Source organism: Monodelphis domestica, chromosome 7, assembly GCF_027887165.1.
Source record: "Monodelphis domestica isolate mMonDom1 chromosome 7, mMonDom1.pri, whole genome shotgun sequence".
Taxonomy (NCBI): Eukaryota; Metazoa; Chordata; class Mammalia; order Didelphimorphia; family Didelphidae; genus Monodelphis; species Monodelphis domestica.
In genome coordinates this window covers 194,686,798-194,703,875 of record NC_077233.1, presented here as the reverse complement: position 1 = coordinate 194,703,875, position 17,078 = coordinate 194,686,798, and the positions used below count along the sequence as shown (strand labels likewise).

At 44.8% G+C, this 17,078-nt stretch overlaps 1 protein-coding gene across 4 annotated transcripts in view; it reads left to right on the top strand.

Moving 5' to 3' along the window:
• DOCK8 (dedicator of cytokinesis 8) overlaps nt 1-17,078 on the top strand; it is a 306,237-nt gene that overhangs the window by 243,731 nt on the left and 45,428 nt on the right. For all 4 annotated transcript variants that reach the window (XM_056806227.1, XM_056806228.1, XM_056806230.1 and 1 more), the window contains 8 exons: nt 492-674; nt 1,045-1,180; nt 2,469-2,556; nt 7,279-7,375; nt 8,943-9,077; nt 10,844-10,996; nt 12,259-12,417; nt 15,132-15,232. In XM_056806227.1, the coding sequence (XP_056662205.1) occupies nt 492-674; nt 1,045-1,180; nt 2,469-2,556; nt 7,279-7,375; nt 8,943-9,077; nt 10,844-10,996; nt 12,259-12,417; nt 15,132-15,232 (1,052 nt within the window). The remainder of the gene's footprint in view (nt 1-491; nt 675-1,044; nt 1,181-2,468; nt 2,557-7,278; nt 7,376-8,942; nt 9,078-10,843; nt 10,997-12,258; nt 12,418-15,131; nt 15,233-17,078) is intronic.

Here is a 17,078-nt window from a genome sequence, read left to right as displayed (position 1 = left end):
GTCACATCTGCCAGTATAATGAGAATAGATGACTAAAAAGGTTGTGAAATAAAATTAAAAGAAGTTAATATATCTGTGGCCTGCCATCAACCTAATTTTCCCCTTTGGATCTTAAAAGAATACTAGCTTTACCCCTTTCTGAGGGCAGAGCATGTAGCCCTACACTCTCCCCTGCATTCAAACCTGATAGGAAAGACCATCTCTAAAAACGGATAAAGTCTGCAACCACATTTCACCCAAGGGGAGTAGAGGGAATAAATAGCCCCATCAGTTCTCAAGGGAGGGTGTAAATGGAAAGGCGAGGAAGCACCAAGAAGCATAGCCCCTGAGCAAAAGAACCACCCTTGTGTTCCCAAAAAGAATCCAGTTCTTGGAAGGCATCTAGATGGCTCAGTGGAGGTCCAGAGACAGGAGGGTCCTGAGTTCAAATATAAAATAAATGAATGAATGAATGAATGAATGAATAACAAAACAAAAAAATTCATTTCCAGCCCTACAAGCAATACAATGTGCTGAATCCTGATACCACCCGAAACCTCATGATCTGTTTCCTCTGGATCATGAAAAATGCAGAACAGAGCCTCATTCGGAAGTGGATTGCAGACCTCCCATCCATGCAGCTCAACAGGATTTTAGATCTCCTTTTCATCTGTGTCTCGTGTTTTGAGTACAAGGTGAATGGAATAACTCAAGTTTCTCCAAAATTCTGTCTGGTTTTGTGTTTTGGTTTTGACGAGGGGAGCAAGCAGTGAGGGAGGACAAAATAGATGGCCTCTCTCCTATTTCTGTGCCCTCTGCACATCTGTGGGTTCAAATTCATGTCTTTTTTCTTTCATTAATATTGCAATGCCCTAGGAAAGGAGATGAAGGACTCTCTGTATTCCTCCAAATTTATATGATGACTAAAAGAATCTCAGTCCTAGAATTTCCCATCCTTGTCAACACTGTCCACATTTCATATAACTCCAGGAGCTGAAACTTTAATATTGTTCTGCTTAAAAATCATCCAAAAGATTTTCCTCTCCCCCCCCCAATATTGCTCAGGGAAAACAAAATTCTGACAAAGTCAGTACCCAGGTCCTTCAGAAGTCAAGAGATGTGAAGGCTCGTCTGGAAGAGGCATTACTGCGAGGAGAAGGTGCGAGAGGGGAAATGATGCGCCGATGCAAGACACCAGCGGGTGAGTCTTTAATTGTCTCATTCTTTATTTTTCTTTGAATGTATCAGATGCTTTTTAAAAAAAAAAAACGCCCTTACCTTCTGACTTCATAGCGACCCTGTTGGTTCCAAAGCAGAAAAATAATAAGGGCTGGGCAGCTGGGATTCAGCGACAACTATTCTCATTTGAATTCTATTTAATAAGGAAGAAGAAGGGTAGCCCTACCAGCTGGGGACATCTCTAGTCTGATTGGCTCCTGGGGTCATTCAGAGAGAGCCTAACAATTAATAATGAGTAGTAATAACAGAATTTGTGTAGCACTTTCAGGTTTGCAAAGTGCTTTACAGATAACATCTCATTTGATCTGGGAGGTAGGTGCTATCGCTCTCCTGATTTAACAGGTGATTCAATGCCATCACCTGGGGTGCCCACACGTAGTAAACACTAGACAAATGTCTGTGCCTTTCCTTCTTCCTACTGTGTCCATGTAACATGGAACTCCACTAGCTGAAACCTTCATGTGCTTCCAAGGATTAGCCCTTACAGATAAAGAAGATCCAAATGATTGTGCTCCCTCCTCCCTCCAACCTTGCTCCAGGAAAACAAAGTTCTTTCCCAAATCAGCATGCAAGTCCTGCAGAAGTTAAGAGTTGTGAAAATCTGGTTAGAAGAGAAATTATTATTGAAAAGCAAAGACACCAAGGGAGACTGATGTACCACTTTTACAGATGGTGAAACTGAGGCAGATGGAGATAGTGACTTATCCAGGGTTATGGAGCTAGTAAGTGTCTGAGGCCAGATTCTGTCCCAACGATCACCCAAGAGAGGCAACAGGACCCCAAACATATTGCTCCCCAACTGTGGCATCACATGTCCCCCTGGTACCCCGATCAGTAACCCGGAGATGCAGTGGGCCACGGGTTGCAGTGAATTCAGGCTCCTGCCACAGTTGTGGAAAGCCTTCTCTCCACCCCACAGCCAGTCTGAGAATTTCACTAGAAGGTTCTCTGGTTAACAGCCTCAGAAATGGCATTGGAGAATCTGAGCTTTGAGAGTCCAAGCCCAAGGCAGGGCAGGGAGATCTTGCCCCACAGCTTTGCCCACGGGTCAGGGAACATAGCAGTCACCAGTCACCGGGGAGCTCCGTCAGGTGCCTGCTGGCTTTTGTTGCTACCCTTCCTGCGGCAGTAGGAAGTCGTCAGCGGAATGCCCGGCTGAGCTGCCTCCGCAAGGCTTGTTGCCCAAATCCCAGCTATCTTGGAAAGTTTCGCTCTAATCAAATTCCAATCATGCGTTTCTTAACTCCTAGGGAATGACCGGTTTCCAGGACTCAATGAAAACCTGAGATGGAGGAAGGAGCAGACACATTGGCGACAGGCTAACGAAAAGCTAGATAAGTAAGTCACTCAGCAAGCTTGTGATACATTTACCAAAAGTCCAAACCATTTTTCCCAGGGTGCTTAGGTTACCCAAACAGCTGTCTCCCTCAGAGGCCCCAGAGAATGAGACCTCATTCGCTGTGGAGGCGCGTCCCCAAGCGTGGCATCCTCCACGAGCGCGCACCCCTGCCCCTTTCAGAGCCCCTGCAGAGCTGATAATGTGCAGAAGAAACCCTCTCCACGGTCAGGGCGCCTGATAAGTTCACAGAGAGCAAGAGAGAACACAGCCTCACACCAAGCCTATTTGGGGGGCCATTAATAGGTCTGTGTCTGCCCTGTGACAGACAAACATGAAAGCAATGTTATTGTTTGAAACAGCAGCAAGTCTCTTTTTGCTAATGGATGTGCCGTTTCCGTTTGACCGGACCATAGATTGAGATCTGGAAGGGAACTTGGAATCCGAGTCCTCACCCCCCATTTTACAGTTGAGGGTCTTGAGGCACAGAGGGGTTTAAATGAACTTGCTCAGAATCACATAGCTACACAGGATCTCAGGCGGGATTTGAACTCCAAGTCGAGTGCCATATCCACCATACCATGCTGCCTCTCAATGAGGTCCTGACCAAAGTACCCCAAAGGGCCCCAGCTGAAAGGGCATCTCCTCCAATGCCCACGTCTCCTGCAGAGACTGCAGCTAGAGCATTCTTCAGTGTGGGGAAAAGAGCGCTGGCCCTTTGGGACACTTTCTCTTGACGGTAGATTAATGCACTATTGTGACTAACATTTAAATGAAGCTATGCCAACCTAGGAGCAACTAGGGGGTGCCGTGGATCTGAATTCAAATTTAGACTCATGTAAGTCTTTCTTGCCCCCCTTTTTTGCCCCAGTTCCTTTTCTATAAAATGGAGACACACCAGAGACGGAAATGGCCAACCACTCCAATATCTTTGCCAAGAACATCTCACGGGCAAGTCTTTGGGGCCACGTTGAGCTAACATAGCCGAATGACAGTAACAAATGCCAGCGTAGCACCTAGCAGTGACCGGGCTGCTAAGGGGTTGCCTCGTGAAGTCCAGGACTCTATCAAGTCAGTGGGGCAGCTGTCGGTGTTTGAAGCAAGAATTTGGTTTAAAAATCTCTAACGTTTACTAGCTCTGTGGCCCACTGAGCCTCCGGCACCCCCCAGGATCTATCCATTAAGTCAGAGGTGGGCCCCATTCGATAGGGGTGGAAGAAGTTTTCACTCAAGGAGTCCTGCACTGATTAAATCGCAGAGCCTTTATACCTCACTGGACTTAGTGACCTACCAGGGTTAATTGTCCTTGTCCACTTGCAGCCCCATGTCAGTGCCAAGTTGGTCTAAATCCATTTGGGGACCAAATAAAATAAATATCCATGAGCTCAATGCAGCGAGGCGACTCAGTGGAGTCAGGAAGACCCGAGTTCAAATCTGGCCTCAGACACTCACTAGTGTTGTGACCCTGGACAAGTCACTTAACTTCTGTTTGCCTTGACCCACTGGAAAAGGAAATGGCAAACCACTCCGGCATCTTTGCCAAGAAAACCCCATGAAGAGCATTTGGTGTGCTATGATCCATGGAGACAGAAAATGTTAGACCTGACTGAATGACTGAGCAAACAGATTAGTATCAAAGGTGGTGGTGAAAGAGTATTCAATTCCATTTCATTAATATCCCTTCCGCCCCCTTTTTATAACTGGGCTATTGTTCTGACTTTCTTAATATTAATCTCTTCAGAAGGTTTTCTGCCCTTTCCCTGCCTGAAGTTTTTCCAAATTCTTAGCAAACCACTGAGTTTAAGGGCACTGTGAATTCTAGTTTAAGCCAGGAAAAAAATAAGTGAAATTAGAAAAAAATTTATTCTACAATAAATGTTATTAAATAAAATAAAAAATATTGTACAATAAAAATGAACTAGAAAAACCTTAGATAGTTGCATCAGCAGCATACAAGATTACTCCAGATCACTGGTGCCTGAGCTCAAGTTTTTGAAGACCCTTTTCTTGGGCTTGCCGTGTACATAGCTCTGGAAGACCTTTTTCATGGCCTAATCTTCCTAAGTTGGGCTCTGATACCACTGGTCACTACCACATTTGGTGTGTTGCCCTGAAGTAATGGCTATCAATTCTCTTTTGCAGAGGACTGTGGCATTTTATAGAAAGAGACTTCAGGGGACAACTAAGTGGCTCAGTAGATTAAGTACCAGGCCTAGAGACAGGAGGTCTTGGGTTCAAATTTGACCTCAGATACTTTCTAGCTGTGTGACCCTGGGCAAGTCACTTAACCCCTATTGCCTAGCCTTTACCACTCGTCTGCCTTAGAACCAATACATAGTATTGATTCTAAGATGGAAGGTAAGGGTTATTTTAAAATAAAGAAAGAGACTTTAGCAAAAAAAAAAATTAGTGTGTGTACAGTAAAAATAAAATAATCTGGAACTTTCAAGTAAAAATCACACTTTGAAAAGGAACCTCAATCTCTTTCTTTGCAGATCACTTTCCAATATTTTAGCTGTACTCCTTTTATAGGCCTGTGCAATCTAAGTCATAAATAGAGACCCTAGAGACCTCTTAAAAAAAAAGACCGGGACATTTTCCAGATGTCTTCATACTCAAATGATGAATCATTCAATAAATAAAATGCTGCTTTCAGCCTTCACTAACCCTTCAAAAACGCTGTCATTGTAAGAGTAAGCCAGAGGATCAGGGGACCTGAGCTCAAGCAGTGACATTGACTTGAACAAATTGTGTGGCCATTGGCAAATTCATGACTTTGGTGCTAGAGGTTCTTTGGAGATAATCTAGTCCAAACTCCCTCATTTTCCGGATGAGAAAACCAAGGCACATGTAGGTTAAGTGATTTTCCCACCCTGATTGTAAGTTGTAGAGCTGGAATTTGAGTCCAGATTATATAAGATCACAGGTTCAGAGCTACGAGGGACCTCCAAGGTCATGGAACTACCTTATTTTCCTAGATAAGGAAACTGAGGCCCGGGGAAAGGAAGTGACTTGTCTGGACCATATAATAGGCAATTAGTAGAAGGATCAAGATTCAAACTAAGGTTCTCTGGCTCCTGGGTCTTTCCTCTCTACTACTGTAGTTTCTTTAGGCCTCAGCTGTCTTATCTATAAAATGAGGATGGCAATATTCGTACTCTTTACAGGATAGTAAATAAACAAGATTTGATTGGTGTTACTACTACTACTAATTTGATTTTTATTTATTATATTTATTATATATATTATATTTATTAATTATTTTTATTATTATTATTTTATTAATTTAATATTAATTAATATATTATATTTATTATATATATTATATTTATTAATCTACAAAGAGAGCTTAAGTTGAGAAGCAAGAACTGGATTATGGACAGGTTTTAACCAATATGGTAAAGACCAGGATAGGAGAGAGCAGAAGGACAAGGGTTGGGGAGTTGGGTTTTTAATGCAAAATAATTCAGAGATTTGTTCTGTTGAAAATAACTGAAATCCGGGGGCAGCTGAATGGCTCAATGAATTGAGAGCCAGGCCCAGAGATGGGAAGGCCTAGGTTCAAATCTGGCCTCAGACACTTCCCAGCTGTGTGACCCTGGGCAAGTCACTTGACCCCCATTGCCTAACCCTTACCTCTCTTCTGCCGTGGAACCAATACACAATATTGATTCTAATGGGGAAGGCAAAGGTTTAAAAAAATACAATAAAATAACTGAAATCCTTCCTCTCCTCCCATCCATTCCCCACTCCCATTCTACTGCTGGAAATGGTGAACCTCAAGAATGTAGAGGAGTCCTAATCAAGAGAGCTGGACTTTTTCTTTTCTCTCTAAAACTCAGTAAAGTTCTTGGGCTAATCCCTGGGCACATCAGTTTCCAGATTGCTCATGCTGTAGGGTGGGAATGCTTGGCCCATCCATCCTGGCTTTTCCATAGATCAGCGTCAATGCACACAAAAATACTTGAAGTACTCGGAGGCCCTGGACGTTTCCCAGCGCCAAGCAGCCGGAAGGCCACGGATGTTGGAGTCCCACCTTCCCTGGGCTCCAGGCTTGTCCGCCAACAAAAAGGTGTTAGAGGAAAGTCAGCGGGGAAACAAAGAGCCAGGCCTTGGCCGAGCCAACTTGGAGTTGTCTTTTGAAAGTTAATGGACTCGCTTTCCCTTGACCCAATTCAGAAGGAATCTCAGCCTCCTCACTCAGTGGCATCATTGTTTGCCAAAGTCAGCTCACACCCAGCCTGACTCTCTCTGGCCTGTGGCATGGGCTCCACCTGGCCCAGATCTGGAGATTGCTGTCCATACTCGAAACTCTAACGTGTCCCTGAGGGATGCTCGGAGCCCTCGGATTGGCTGGCCCAGGCACTCTCATTCCACACAGGTCTCTTCCTGTTTAAAGACCGGTGGCTCTGTTTTACTTGACTTATAATTATAATAATGACTTCGGGGTTTTCACTAGGGAATCAGACACCAGTTAAATTAATGACCAGGAAAAAAAAAAAACAAACCAAAACAAAAAACAAAAAAACCAATCCCACGTCTTCCCCATCGGGTCTTAATCCCAGAAAGGGCCCTGTGGGCACCCTGCTTACTTTCCTAAGATTGCCCGGAAAGTCCAGGTTTCGGAGGCTTTGCTCGGATGTGAGTGGACAGATTGTCATCTTTAGACTACTGCCCTGCCAGACTGGATGTGCTCTCTAATCTGACCTCTTTTTGTTCCTTAGAACAAAGGCCGAATTAGATCAAGAAGCCTTGATTAACGGCAACTTGGCTACCGAAGCAAATTTAATCATCCTAGATATGCAGGAAAATATTATCCAGGTGAGAAAATAAAGAGCAAACCACATTCCAAAAGGAGCTCTTTTCATCAGAGTCTGTCAAAAGGACTTTCATACAGCATTCTTAGGGAGAAGAAATAAAGGTGGGCCCTGGAGGGCTCCTTTGTTGTCTGTCTTTTCTGCCTTTCTTTTCACGGTGATGCTCCCCTGATAGATCTGGGAAGTTCTGCACCTTTTTCCCCCAGCCTGGGTCATGCTCCTAGAGACCAGAACAGGGAGGGGGACTTGTAAAAGACCAGAGTCTGGCTACGGTCCTGAAAGGCCAGTGGGCAAAAGGATGGAGTAGTGCATGCTGGCCGCGGGGCCCATAAAACAAGCACACTGCCGCCACAGCGAACTTCGCAGGCCTATAACTTACCCATTTCACCTTCCAGTTAAACTCTGGAAAAAAACTTCCCATAGACCACAAAGTCCTGGGGGCCCTGCTGGCCTGAACAGAAAAGCTCTCCAGACAGAAGTGTAAGGGTTAATATTTAGGACCCTTCTGGAGGCTGTGACCTTTGCATGTGGGTGAGGTGAGGGGCTGTCAGGGGAGGCCATGGGCCCTTGGCCAAGTCTCACCTGAAAATCCAGAATATAATTTATGTCATCCATTAATTGGAGAATTTGGGAAGCTCCAAATCTGGTGTTCTATCCCCAGACAATGTCCTTAAGAGTTTTAGATGTCTTGGGGATACAGTAGTCCTTAAAACTGGAAAGGGGAACCGTGTACCTTTTTTGTAAATCTTTACCTTCTATTTTAGTACCATTTCTAAGACAAGAAGGCAAGGACATTAGAGTTAAGTGACTTGCCCAGAGTCATACAGCTAGGCAGTGTCTAGGGTCAGATTTGAACCCAAGCCATCCCAACTCTTGGCCTAGCTCTCTATCCTCTGTGCCACCTACCTGCTCTAGAGCTATTAGCTTTTGATATGTTAAGAACTTCTGGAATGCAGCTCTCTCTTTAAGCATGATGGCAGAGGGCTTAATTTAAATCAATGTGGGTAGCTTTGGGTTCAAGTTCCTGCTCTGCCACTTACTACTATCTGTGTGACTTTGAGCAAGTCACTATACTTTTGTGAAACCTATCTTTAAAATGGTATTCATTTTCTTATCTGTAAAAGTAGACTCACTGCCTAAACCCTTATCTATAAAATGGGACTCACTGCCTAAACCCTTATCTATAAAATGGGACTCACTGCCTAAACCCTTATCTATAAAATGGGACTCACTGCCTAAACCCTTATCTATAAAATGGGAATCTTTGCCTCCATCCTTATGTATAAAATGAGACTCACTGCCTAAACCCTTATCTATAAAATGGGACTCACTGCCTAAATCCTTATCTATAAAATGGGAATCTTTGCCTCCATCCTTATGTATAAAATGAGACTCACTGCCTAAATCCTTATTTATAAAATGGGATCCTTGCCAAAATCCTGTTCTGTGAAGTGGGACTCTCACACAGTGGTTATGAAGAAAGAAATGAGATCATGGGTAGAAAGCACTTTGTACTCCTCTCAATCAGCGACGGGCTCTTTACCCTGCTTTTTTTTGTTCTGTGCGTGCAGGCAAGCTCTGCCCTGGACTGCAAAGACAGCCTGCTGGGAGGGGTCCTGAGGGTCCTGGTGAACTCCCTGAGCTGTGACCAAAGCACCACCTACCTGACTCACTGCTTTGCCACCCTCCGAGCGCTCATTGCCAAGGTAAATGCGGGCCCTGCTCCTTGTTTTCTTCTTCTAAGTAGTGTCCCTGACTGGCACCATCTGAGGCTAAAGTGGATCAGATTCCTAAAGGGCGCGTGAAGTGCCATGATTTAAAAGAGCTAACCCTGAGACATCTGTGTTCACAGTGCATTGATTATAGGGGTGGAGGACACCTGATAGCTAGCTCCATTTTCAATCTGAAATGGTCTTAAGCAATCTAGAATGACCAAACCAACCCAAATTCCTGCAAACACCTCAGACACCTGAAAGAATAACACAAGGTTGGGGGCCGCTGGGTGGCTCAGTGAATCAAGAGCCAGGCTTAGCAATGGGAGGACCTGGGTTCAAATCTGATCTCAAACACTTCATTGCTACATGATCCTGGGCAAGTCACTTAACCCCAGTTGCCTAGATATTACTGATCTTCTGCCTTGGAAGCAATACATAATATTGATTCCAAGATGGACAGTAAGAGTTAAAAAAAAAAGTGACACAAAAGACCTGGTATGGCGGCACATACCTGTAATACCAGCCCCTGAGAAGTGAAGGCAGGTGGCTCTCTTAAGCTCAGGTGTTCTGTGCTGCAATGGGCTAAACCAGTCAGACTATTCAGTATCAGTATGGTGACACTCCAGGAGTAAGAGCTCCACCATATTGATAACAGGTCCCAAAACAAAGCCGAGTTAAGGTCCTGTGGCAGTCCATAGTGGGATAAGTCTTGTGTGGAGCCCCTGCCCTTCTAGCCTGCCTGGGAAAAGGAGAACCTGTCTTTAAAAACAAAATGGAATGCTACAAAGGAGAGGAATCCCATGGACAGACATCACAGGCACAACAAAGAATCATTCCATATCTTTCCTCTTATTCTGGACTCTCTTCCTTGTCTCTCTAACTAAAACTCTATGACCACCAATCCTGGTCTCAGCCTACCACTGACCCACTCTTACCCGAATGGCCTTCCTGTTTTCTGGCACCCCAAAACGCCGGGGCCATCCACTACGCCCCAAACCAGCTGACCCCACCGTGGGAAGATCAGTGGGGAGAATTCTTCCCAGCCCCAGACATGGCAGTTACCAGGTTCCCACACCATCTCCCAGGCCTGCAGGGTCTGATTGTCTGGGGAATAGAGGTCTCTCCTCATTAAATCGTGCAAATGCTAATGCTCTGAAAAGTCCCAAGGCATCAGAAATCAGTTTATCATAGCTCCAGGAATGGCAGGACAGATTGCCTTCTGCACCTACTTTGCCTGTACCTTCACCAATTCTTGGAACTGTTGCTTGTCCACTTCCACACCCCAGCTGTTGGGGCTTTTAAAGATGCAGGTTCTCTGTTCCCCCGTGGGAGAGCCATTCCCTACCCTGGTTCTGGAGGTAAAGGGAAAGGGTAGCCAAGCATTTTCAATGGGCCTTGGAGGATGTGAGTGGAGGAGTGAGCAATGCCTTCCCATGGGTGACTTTCAGACGGATGCAATCTGGCCCAGGAGTTGACTTAGTGAGGCAGCCCTCACAGCGGTTGTGCAATTCGTAATTAAACCTTAAGTACACCCCATTGCTCAAATCCATCTTCTGAGTCAAGTGTTTCATTATCGTGTGAAGCAATAGATTAACTGCTCGGATGGTTTTTCCTTTCCAAGCCAACATCTGCCTATATCCACAGGCCCCTCCACCAGGAAGAGTGTGTGTGTGTGTGTGTGTGTGTGTGTGTGTGTGTGTGTGTGCGCATTTGAAAAGCAGGGAGTGGCGCGTAATGGTCTCTCCTGTCTCCCCCAGTTTGGAGACCTGTTGTTCGAGGAGGAAGTGGAACAATGTGCCGACCTCTGCCAGCGGGTGTTGCATCACTGCAGCAGCAGCATCCTCATCACCAGGAGTCAAGCGTGTGCCACCCTCTACCTGCTCATGAGATTTAGCTTTGGGGCCACCAGCGTAAGAGACTCAGGCCCATGGAGCCCACGGGGGGTCGGGAAGAGGAGGGCCAGTCTGTGTTTGCTCCGCCAGGATTTAGAATCAATAGCAAAGGTCGGAGTGAGGCATTCTTTAGGCAGGGGAAAATAAGGCAGATGCTTGCGATGGCTTTAAAGCAGAAGCGTGGTAAGGGCTGGGCAGCAGCGGCAGGGGGTTAAGCCACTCACCCAGGGTCACTGGACTTTGTCCTCCACTGGGAGAATCACCTAAACTGAGCTGAGCTTAATGTTTGCCAGGAGGAAAGCTGTTCCCAAAGATCCCGGAGTGGTTTGTTTCATTAAGGAATGCACTCATACATCCAACTTATAATCAATATCTCTCATCGGTGAAGGAAAGGAAGGAATGTGCTTTGCCACCGACTGAGAGCAGGAAGAACAGAGAGCCGTGGCTCCCCTGCTCTGAATCATCCGTGGTCATTATGACACAGACTGACAGCCGTGGACTCGTCCTTGTTGCGTTATTTTTCCCCAGCAATGTGTGCCCCCTTCCAGCTCAGCTCTACCCCAGAACAGTAACACTTGGCCACTGATTCTGTTCCAGTAGGATGTGTCTCTTTGGAATGCTGCTTGTGGAGGGGGTGGCATGAAAGCATAATTTATGTTGGAGGAGAAAATGAGTGGTCTGGGGAAGGAATGTAAAAGGTCTTCAGAAGACACAGGGATAGCCATCAATCAACCTATCAACAAACACTTAGTAAGAACCAAATACATGCCAGACTTTGTGCTGGGTGCTGAGAGCACAAAATAAAAATTAAGCTAGATAGCGGGGACAGCTGGATGGCTCAGTGGACCGAGAGCCAAGCCTGGAGATGAAAGGTCTTGGGTTCAAATTGGGCTTCGGACACTTCCTAGCTATGTGACCCTGAGTAAGTCATTTAGTCCCCATTTGCCTAGCCTTTACTGCTCTTCTGCCTTAGGACCAATGCATGATATTGATTCTAAGATAGAAGGGAAGGGCTTAAAAATAAATAAATTAAATTAGAAGGGAAATTGACAAAGGCACAGGCTGTAATATCCATTTAAACCTTAACATTAATCTCATTGTATACAGTTTCTATTGTTTACAAAATTCAGCTAAAAGAAAATGAAAAATATTAAGATCTTTCTATGAGAGAAAGATTGAAAATAGAAGTTTTGAGTGAGTAAAGAAAAAAAAATGCGACATCTGTGACTAATACCTTCAGCTACCTAATAACTTATTTTCTCATTCCTTTTCCTGTAAAGAATTTTGCAAGAGTGAAGATGCAAGTAACAATGTCACTGGCTTCCTTGGTTGGTAAAGCATCAGATTTTAATGAGGAATACTTGAGAAAATCCTTAAGAACCATCTTAGCATATGCAGAAGAGGATACAGCTATGCAGGCAACCCCTTTTCCTGCCCAGGTTAGTTCAGTGGATAAGGGGGCTAGTGGGACTCTGCATTGAGAGCCAGGCCTAGCGATGGGAGGTCATGGGTTCAGATCTGGCCTTAGCCACTTCCTAGCTGGGTGTCCCTGGTCAAGTCACTTAACACCCCATTGAAGATATTACCACTCTTTTGCCTTGGAACCAATATATAATATTGATAAATGATATTGAATTTTCACCCAATCTTCATTAAAGGTGAAGCAAGATGGTACAGTGGATAGTGCCCTACAAAAACCTGAGTTCAAATCTGGTCTCAGATCCTTCCTAGCTGTGTGACCCTGGGCAAGTCACTTAACTCCCATTGCCTAGCCCTTACTTCTCTCCTGCCTTGGAACCAATACACTATTAATTCTAAGATGGAATATAACAGTTGAAGAGGAAAAAAAAAGAGTTCAGTGGATAATAGATGTAGAGCTCAAAAGGATCTTGAAGACCATCTTGTCCAACCCCATCATTTTATAAATAAGGAACTGAAGCCTAAAAAGATTAAGTAACTTTTGCCCAAAATGATGCAGATGGTAATCATCAAGAATGGGATCTGAATCCAAGTCCACTGACTTCAAATTTGTTTGGAGCTGAAATTAAATGTACATCCATAGGTTAAGTTTCTGAATAGTTGCATAATCTTCGGATTTTATTTTGACACAGTCTCAACCATTCACCAACTCATAAATCTCAGCCACGTATTTTATAATATTTCCACAAGTATTTAACTCATCATACAGTCAGCAATCAAGGTGAGGATACAAAAGGGGGGCTTGCCAGGCTACCTGCTCTCAGAGCAATGGGGAGACAAGAGTACCACACAAGGGACAAGACATGTTCATCAATTGCCACAATGGGCACTATTACACTGTAAATGCTGCTGAATTTCAGAGAAATAAAGGATGAGTGAGGGCTATAGGAATCAGAGAAAGTACCACGGAGGCAGGAGGAAGGATTGGTAGAATTCGAATAGGCAGAGAGGATTTAGGAAAGATAAATGAAGAGAATAACAGAAGGAGGGAGAGGAATGAATCTGGTGTGTTCAGGGAAATCGAGGGCATTAGTCTGATTAAAAGAGAGGGTGGTATGTGGCTGAAATCTCACAAGGGATATAAGGATGAACAAGTAGGCTGGAGTCACACTATAGAGGGGGTTTATAAATGAGTGCTGGGTAAAATTTAAAAGTAAATGGCATGTTCTTGTACCCTCGTCCACCACCTTAATAAATTGCTTGCAAAAGACACGATCATTTAAAACGATAAAGAACAGAAAAAGAGAAAACATTATACCTAAAACTGTGAAATTCTACTATTTATGGTTTGAGGGTTGATACTCAACATGATAGTAACAAACCATCCTGCTTGCATATTCCCTTCCAATATTCCTTTTACTTTTCTATGTATTTTTTAAATGTTCTATTACCATCCTTTTCTTTTTTATCTTTTTTTGGCATCACTATCACTACTCATCCACTCATTTGCCCCTAAATCTCTCCCTCTCCCCCATAATACAAGCTCTCCCTTGTAACATATCCCAATATCTATTTTTACTGAAAAATTTTATTTAATTAATTAATTTAGACTGTTTTTCCATGGTTACATGATTCATGTTCTTTCCCTCCCCCTGTAGCCAATGAGCAATTCCACTGGGTTTTACATGCGTCCTCAATGCCTTTTGAGTGACCCACCCTCCATCCCTTTGGTCTGCCTCCCTCCTCCCAGTGCCCAGCACTTTATGCTGCCTCATGGTGCCCTACTTAGGGCTGCAACCACTTCCCTTCCTGGCAGTGTCCCATGCATTTTCATTGCCCCTCAACAAATCTTTTCCATCCCATTCCCTCAGGGCCCTGCCTTCTTCAAACGAATGAGATCAATAGATTCCAACTAAGATTTTAATGGAGGCGAATATATCACCCCCCCCCCCAAATAACCAGTTCACACTTTAACTTGGACCTTCAAAAAGTCCTCAATATCTGGAATAATTAGTGCTTGAAATTTTTAATAACCTATTTGGGTTCAGAGCCAGTAGACTTCTCAATGGGCCTCAAGTGGTCTCAGAAAGGTGCCCTCTTCTTTACTTAGGAGGCTTTTCTTACTAGTGTTGTGATCTGTCAGTCAGACAATAAGCATTAATTAATCTCCCTACGATGTGCCAGGCACTGTGCTAAGCAGTGAGGATGCCAAAAAGACAGCCCTGCCCTCAAGGAGCTCACAATCTAATAGAGACAAGCAAAGATAGAGCTAAGCACAGGATATTCAGGAAATAATTAAAAGAGGGAAGACAAGAATTAAGAAGGGTTGGGCAAGGCTTCACCCAGTACAAGGAAGGGTACAGGCAGAGCTGAGGAGGTTCCTTGGGGCCTGTCCGTTCTGCTGGATGACATTGGAGAGAGTGATCCCATTTGTGTTTTGGTTTGTTTTTCTTTTTCGCCATCAGCTGTAATTAATGGTAGGTAGAAACTCTGACAAGCCGTCACTTGTTAGAGACTCACAGTGCCTTTATGGCGGTAGGGTTCGTCCTCAGCATTTTCTCTCCCAAGCCAGACTCTTTCCTTAATGGATGTTCCACTCCTTCCCTCGCCAAGCGTCTCACTTCTGTGTCACAGCCCTAAAACGCAGGCTAAATCCTCAGCACGTCAGGAAGTAGCGGGGCCTGGGGCTGCAGTGGGGCTTCTGAGAACGGTTCTAATGTTGGTCCTGCTACAGGTCGACGAGCTTCTCTGCAACCTCAACAGCATTCTGTCGGACACGGTAAAAATGAGGGAGTTTCAGGAAGATCCGGAGATGCTCATGGATCTCATGTACAGGTAAAATGAAAAGGGGGACGTTGGCCATCAGGCACTTATGCGATGGGAAAGGACCATAAAGACCAAATATGGCCCCTCGATTTTACAGATGAGGAAACCAAGGCCCCTGTGAAGAGGTTAAATGACTTGACTAGAGTCACACAGTTAATTAGTACATGATGCAGGATTCACACTCCAGTCCTCCTGAAACCAGGTCCAATGCTCTGTCCGGGACACGTTATTGTATCACTATTGAATCTATCGCTGCTCTTTTTTCTTTTTAACATCTTATTGCCAGACATTAGCAAATCTGGGAATAAATTTAAAAAATTTCAATAAAAGAAATCAGGGGATTAAATTTACAGGTATGCTCTACTCTGAAAAGACCCTCATTATGAAATCCTAACTTTGAGAAGCAAACAAGAACGGCATTGTGGCAAGAGAGCCGTCCTCGAAGTCACTTAGACCTGGGGCTTCCATTCCTGCTTCTGACATTAGATGACTGTGCAACTCTAGGCAAGTGTCTGAACCTCTCAGTGCCTCAGAGCCACTCTAAGGCTGTAGGCTGCCAATCAGGTGTGGATTCGCTATGATAAAGGCAGTTTCCTCTATAGCAGTTCTCTATACCAATAAAATAGCCCCTTGCAAAACAGCAAACGGAAGTGACTTTGTTTTACAAGAACAGAATTAGCCATACTCTCTCAGAACAAGCTCCCTAGGATTCAGTTTGCTTCCAGGTTTCATAAATTAAATTTTTATTCCGTTTTTTAGAACATTGATCTAATGTAGAACAAAGTGAGCCTATTTCTATTTTGTGACGTGTTTGTTAAAGAGAGATAACCTGTCTTTTTTTTAAGCCTTTACCTTCCATCTGAGAATCAATACCATGTATTGGCTCCAAGGCAGAAGAGCAGTAAGGGCTAAGCCATGGGGGTCAAGTGACTTGCCAGGGTCACACAGCTGGGAAGTGTCTGAGGCCAGATTTGAACCCAGGACCTCCCATCTCTGGGCCAGATTCTCTATCCACTGAGCCACCCAGCTGCCCCCCACCCTTTTTTTTAAAACTTATCATCTTCCATATTAGTTATTTGATATATTCTATCCCACCTTCAGAAAACAATTAGGATCTTAGGACGGTAGAGTTAGAGCCAAAAGAGATTTTAGAGGCTCTCAATTCAACTCTCCCATTTTATAGATGGAGAAACTGAGGCCTGTGAAGGTGAGGTCACATGCTTAAGGTCACCTGGGGAGTAAAAAGAAGAGATGAAGCCTGTACAATGCATGGTGCTTGGAAAGGGTAGAGAGATATCAAGAGAAAGGGTAGAGTTGTAGAAAGGGCAGCTTGTTGACCCAGTGGATAAAATGGCGGGCCTGGAACCAGGAAGCACTCCTCTTCCAGCGTTCAAATCCAGCCTCCGAGGCTTCCTAGCGGTGTGACTCTGGGCAAGTCCCTTGACCCTGTTTGCCTCAGTTTCCTCATCTGTAAAATGAGCTGGAGAAGGAAATGGCCAACCACTTTGCCAAGAAAACTCAAATGGAGTTACAGAGTCTCGGACTGAAAAGATGACTCCACCCCTTGTGGCCCATACACATGAGGCATTTGTCAGTACCATTAATCCGGAACATGGTAGGGCCGGCCCAGAGACTGCCTCCAAGGTGTCTGGCCCTGCAGATCTGCAGGTTCTCTGCCACTCGCAATGTCCGAGTGGTGCCGAAGGCGCTGAGAAGCCAGCCCAGTCACGCGGGGTTCCCAGGAAACTGGCCGCGTCTCCCTGCTCCAAGGCTGGTTTCCCAGTCACCGAGGGATGGGGCCTCCCCACAAACACCGGGGCCTCCCATGGCCGGGGCAAATCTAATGCAGAACGCC